At 47.3% G+C, this 5,312-nt stretch overlaps 1 protein-coding gene across 1 annotated transcript; it reads right to left on the bottom strand.

Moving 5' to 3' along the window:
* Positions 1 to 236: 236 nt before the first annotated feature.
* LOC136300810 (uncharacterized) lies at positions 237 to 3,528 on the bottom strand. The gene is made up of 2 exons (XM_066203452.1): positions 3,373 to 3,528; positions 237 to 2,116 (listed from the first exon to the last, which is right to left on the bottom strand). Exon 2 carries the CDS (start codon positions 2,096 to 2,098, stop codon positions 956 to 958), a length of 1,143 nt encoding a protein of 380 aa, XP_066059549.1. The 5' UTR covers positions 2,099 to 2,116; positions 3,373 to 3,528; the 3' UTR covers positions 237 to 955.
* Positions 3,529 to 5,312: the final 1,784 nt, after the last annotated feature.

Consider the following 5,312-nt stretch of genomic DNA (forward strand, 5'->3'; position numbering starts at 1 on the left):
TTTCCCATCAGCATCCCATTCCTCAAGCACTCTATAGTGCCTAAAAAATCTCCAACCCACCACTCTCCCTCCACCCCCATACACACCTGGGCACTCTGTGTGGTCAGACGTGCTCAAAAGGCTCCTTCAAAAAGGAGTCACCCCCTATTTCTCCTTTGAAGGGTAAAGGAGAGCACTCAACAGTTTTAGCCGTGTTCTCTGTCCTCATTTATTCCCAGCAATTAAAACACACTCAGTTTGGGGTTTTGCCATGAGCTTTAAAAGTGAATTTTATTGGGAGCACAAAGTGAGGAGCATTAAAAGTCAGTAGATTTCAGCTGCAATACACCGACTTCTGCATTCTGATCAAGACTACATTTTAACTTCTGCACAAGCTGCACAGGTTACACAAACACTTCCACTACTACAGGAGACACCAAGAACAAGCCAGAATTAGGATTTCAACATATTCCCGTGAAAATATTTTGTTCAACACTGACAAGAAAGCAGGAACATCAGTTGTACAGAGAATTATTCAGGGAGGTCGCTCAAATATTTCATTGTTCTGAGGTAGAAGGGGTTGTGGCCCCACAGAAAACATCTGAGTGCACACGATTAGAGGAGCAGTCTTCTGCTCTGTTTCCAGACTCTTCAGAGCAAGGGATGAAGCCTCCCATCACCAAACCTCACTGGGGGAACGCAGCAACAACATCAGCTCAGTGAAATCCTGCTCGGAGTGAATCAGCCCCCTGGTCTGAAAAACCGCTACTGGGAAAAGCAAGAAACAGATCTGTGACTGAACAATAATTCAGGAGAACATCTGGAAAGATCCATGAAAACTTCACAGATCTGTCTGGCGAGAGTTTCTGAAGTCCAGGACACACCCTGTGAAATCCTGAGTCCAGCAGCTGGGGCTGATCCCTTCCTGAGGGCAGGACCTCACCCTCGGCACGGGACAGAGGTGACCCCAAACATCTCAAGCTTCAGCATTTTCAGCCTCTACTTCCCCAGTGCTCCCAAGCCCTTCAGGCAGTGAGGGGGGCACAGGTGGGAACTCAGCCTCTTGCTTTCCAGGCACAAAAACTGCTGATTCTTCTAGAAGCTCCAGTGCTGGCTGCGTGATCCCGTGCTGTGGCTCCGCCTCGGGTCCTGGGGTGCATTCCCTGCCCCCCAGCTCACACAGGCCTCCCTCCTGGGGCTGCTGGAAGAGCTCACTGAGTCCTGCAGGTGACAAACTTCCATCCATGCCCTGGGTAGGGGACACACGGCCCTGCTTCAAGAGCTCCAGCAGGTGGTTTGGTGGCTCCAGAGATCCCCACTGAGGGCACAGGGGCTCCCAGGACACAGGAGAAGTGGAGCAGAGCTCGGCCACCCCTCTTGCTCTGACCTTGGCAGGGCTCTGCAGGGTCAGGAGACACGTGGCTTCGAGCAGGCAGGTGAGCTCGGCCCTTTGGGCAGGTCGAGGACTTGTCTCAGCCCCCTGCAGGGGCTCAGGCTGCCCTGCCACCTCCATAGCACACAGCACCAAGTCACTGCCCAGGAGAATCCCTGTGGGCTCTGCAGGAGGTTCTGTCTCACAGCCTTGGCCACGCTCAGCTTCGCTCAGGAGCTCTGCGGGGCTGAGATTTCCCTCCCGGAGGGTGATCCCAGCACACGGAGCTCCCCCAGGGCCAGGCTGCTCCTCCTCTGCCACCAGCTCAGCTCCCAGAGCTGTATCCCCCACAGGAACATCAGGAACAGGTTTAATTTCCTCTTTTGTCTTGTCCACTTTCTCCTGCTGGGTTGAGCCTTCAACTTCTCCTTCAACCTCCTCATCAGCAGGGGCCACAAAGAAGTCCATGGGGTTCCAGGCTGCCTCCCAGCCTTCCGCAGCAGAGCAGGGCTCTCCGTTCTCCTCCAGAGCATCAGCTGAGGGCTGGCGGTCCTGGCTCAGCCCCTTGGAGCCCTGTGTGGGGACTTTGAGGGCTGGGGTGGGAGACTGTGTGTCCAGGAACGTCCGTGTGTCCCCGGGGCTCTGCAGGATGGGTTTGGTCTCGCTGGGCTCTGCGTCTGCTGCCTCCTGCTCCCTGCACCTCTCACACACCACACAGCACAGCTGCTGGCTGAGGCTGCTGCCCATGCTGCCACCCCACTGCACCTGCAGGGAAAACGGAGTTTTTATCGCTTTGGAACATAAATATTCCCTCTGGTTTGCTGGTTTGGCTCCCACAGACACCTGTGAGCTTCAGGCAGGGTCCTGCAGCAAAGCACAGCCAAGGTCTGGCCTTTGCTTCTTCCACCAGAACCAAACTGGGAATTTTTTTTCCTCCCCCCCACACACCTGGGAGTATTTTTTCCCTCCCCGACACCCACCTTGGGCAAGTGTGACGAAAAAAACCCACTTGCCCAACCAAAACCAAGAGAGTGTCAGAGCCCAAAGCCCAGCACTCAATCCAGGACTCCCATCAGTCACCCAGGCAGGTTTATTAATTAGCAGAGCGGGTTTATTAATCAGCACCCAGCAGTAGGTGGGTTAATTCTGTCCAGTACCAGTTCAGGTGCAGCATTTTACAAGGGCAGCTCCTTCAGTTTGAAGGGAAAGCTGAGTTTAGACTTGCAACCCCACAAAATACCAACAAACCCATCCATGCAAATGTTCCTCATTAATTCGAATAAAAGCCTGAAACTGCCCACAGAGAAAATTATTTTCTTCTGATTGAAGCCACCAAGGCTTGTTTCCTTTTCAGGGCTGGGACAGAAAAAGCCAGTTTCAGTCTGTGGGTTAATCAACACCAGCTCACAGCACAATCCATTAATTGTGCTGTAGACCCAGGCCTAAATGTTTTAGGGGAGCCCATTTTCCAGCTCCAGAACAGCCCCCCAGCCTCTCCCCCAGCACTGTAATGATGAGAGCTGATAGAGACATTCTAATCTGAAGGCATTAATTCAAGAGATGACCCTTAAACACCAAGATATTGTGGAAGCCCCAAGGTTATTTTCCACCTTCCTTTTGCATCACAACAGAGCACTTGGCTTAAGAACCAGAATTCCCAACAGTCAGACGATTTCTCATTTTACATTTGTATTTCCTTTAAGAAAATGACAAAAAGCCTCCAAGAGAAAGCATTTTATGTTGTCCTCTGAACTTTCAAATACACCTGAACACTTCATGGAAAATTAAACAACGAACATTCTTCCATTTTGAAGTATGAACTGAAGCTCAGCTTTGAGGAACAGTTTCATCATTTGAATGAAAACTAAAAAGTAAACCTACATACTGTCATTTAAGGGCCCAAAGTGAGCTAAAACCCACACAGGATCTTCTAATTTATATATTTTCCCAACACCATAATTAATCAAATGAAAAACTAGAGAGCTGGGATAAAAATCATGGAAAAAAAAGCAGTTACTCACCAGCTTAGAACAAAAGAAACCAGCAGAACAGAAGAAAAAACCTCCCAAGTACCTTTTGGACCTCAAGCTCAACCTAAATACCACCAAGGGGTCACACAAAACCACTTCCCCCCAGCTCCTGGAGCATCAATCCCCTGAAGCTTTAGTTCCTTCCCACTCTCCTTCCCTTTGGGACCAGCTGTTGTGGCCCCATCCTTTATTTTGCAGCTGAGAGTGTTTTACTACTGCTCCTTCTGTGCTGCTTTTTGTCAGGAGGCAAGGGAAAACTAAAAAAGGGCAGCTTCTGTTTCTGGCCACCAGAGATACCCTGGAATATCACAGTGGCACGAGGCAGAGGAACATTCCAGGAGCAGGATGTGGGTTTGCGATTTCCCCTGGGCAATTTGGGATTTCCCTCGGCTGTGTTTGCCATCTCCAGAGGGAGGGAATTCCCAGGTGTTGCTGGATTTTCTGGGCTTGTTGGACGCCCACCCCACTCTGCCATCTTTGGGATATCAGTACAAGGGTGATGCTTTCATGGAATGGAAGAGCCTTCAGTAATTAATTCAGACACAATAACAGCAGCCCTCAATATGCTCAACACCTCGAGGCTGATGCAAGAAAAATAAATTAATTTTTCCGCTTGATTTTTTTTTTTTCTCCTAAATAGGTCCCTGTGTTTCGTCACTCCCCCAGTTGTGGCTGCAGGGAATCCTCCCAAGGCTCCAGAACATTGGAAATCAGGGTTAGGGCTGCATTTTCTGGAACTTTCACTCTGTTGTCTGCAACATTTGTTACATGACAAGAAAAAAAAAGAGCAAATCGGTGTCTTCAGTGTTAGTCCTCAACACCCCAGAGTGAACCTGGGGGTTCCAGGAGAATTCTTCCTTTTCTCTCCATGTTCCTCAGCGCAGCCTCTGGCTCTGGAAGTTTTCTGCCATGGATTCCTTTGGGTGGGCAGGAATTCTGCCCCTCCTCAGGAGCTGCTGTTTTCCCCCTTTTCTTTCTTCTGAAGGATCAGATGTGATCCAGGCCAAATCCAGCACTGGGAATGAACCAGTGCATTGATATTTTAAGACTAAAATTGCACAAATAAATTCCATTAGCACTAAGTAACTGTTAAAATAAGAGACTTAAAAGGTGCCCTGTTATTTATGGTTCGCCCTCAGTCTCTACTGACAGGGGAGGGGTATGATCTCTTCTAAGGAGAAATAAATATGAGGTAGGAGAAAGTATTTTTTGTAAGAATTCTTTTTCTTTTTTTTTTTTTTTTTTTTTTTTTTTGCTTTTGACAGCTTGTGGCTGTTTCCACAGTTCTCACAGCCAGACTCTCGCACTCACAGACTGACTGTGAGTCAGCCCTTAGTCTACTTCCATTAATTTCTTCATGACTTTATCACCTGTAAAAATGATTATTTTTAGGCCAAATTGGGTGAAAATGCCTCTTCAGGCTCAATCAGTAAAAAAGGCTTTCAGTCAGAGTTGGACAAATAGAAAACAAAATTATTAAATCCAAAGAGCTGCCGGCTTGAAGCCTGTTCTCCCTGTTCTCTGCCTTCCCTTTATCCTTCCATATTTATAAATATAAATATATATTAAACACCTTCCATATTCTATACTTATAAATATAGATATTAAATAACTTCTGTATTTTTAGTAGAATAAATCACCCTCTTTGCCAGTAAAACTCTGGATCACAACATGCATCCTGTCCCTCCAGCCACCCCCTCCAGCTGCCTGCTGGAGACAGCTTGGTGCATTTTGGGAAACAGAAAATGGAAGCAAAACACTTTTACAAATTATTGCTTTAATATCAGCACTGCAGTTAAAATTGAACAGCCACGCAATTATACTGGATAATTAAAAAACCCAGCATGATAAAGCATTTCCATGGGAGGATTGGAATAAAAAAAAAAACAAAACAAAAAAAAAAAAAAAAAAAAAAAAAAAAAAAAAAAAAA

This window comes from Chamaea fasciata, unplaced genomic scaffold (assembly GCF_029207755.1).
Source record: "Chamaea fasciata isolate MVZ Bird 193981 ecotype frontalis unplaced genomic scaffold, bChaFas1.0.hap1 SCAF_24, whole genome shotgun sequence".
NCBI classification, from domain to species: domain Eukaryota; kingdom Metazoa; phylum Chordata; class Aves; order Passeriformes; family Sylviidae; genus Chamaea; species Chamaea fasciata.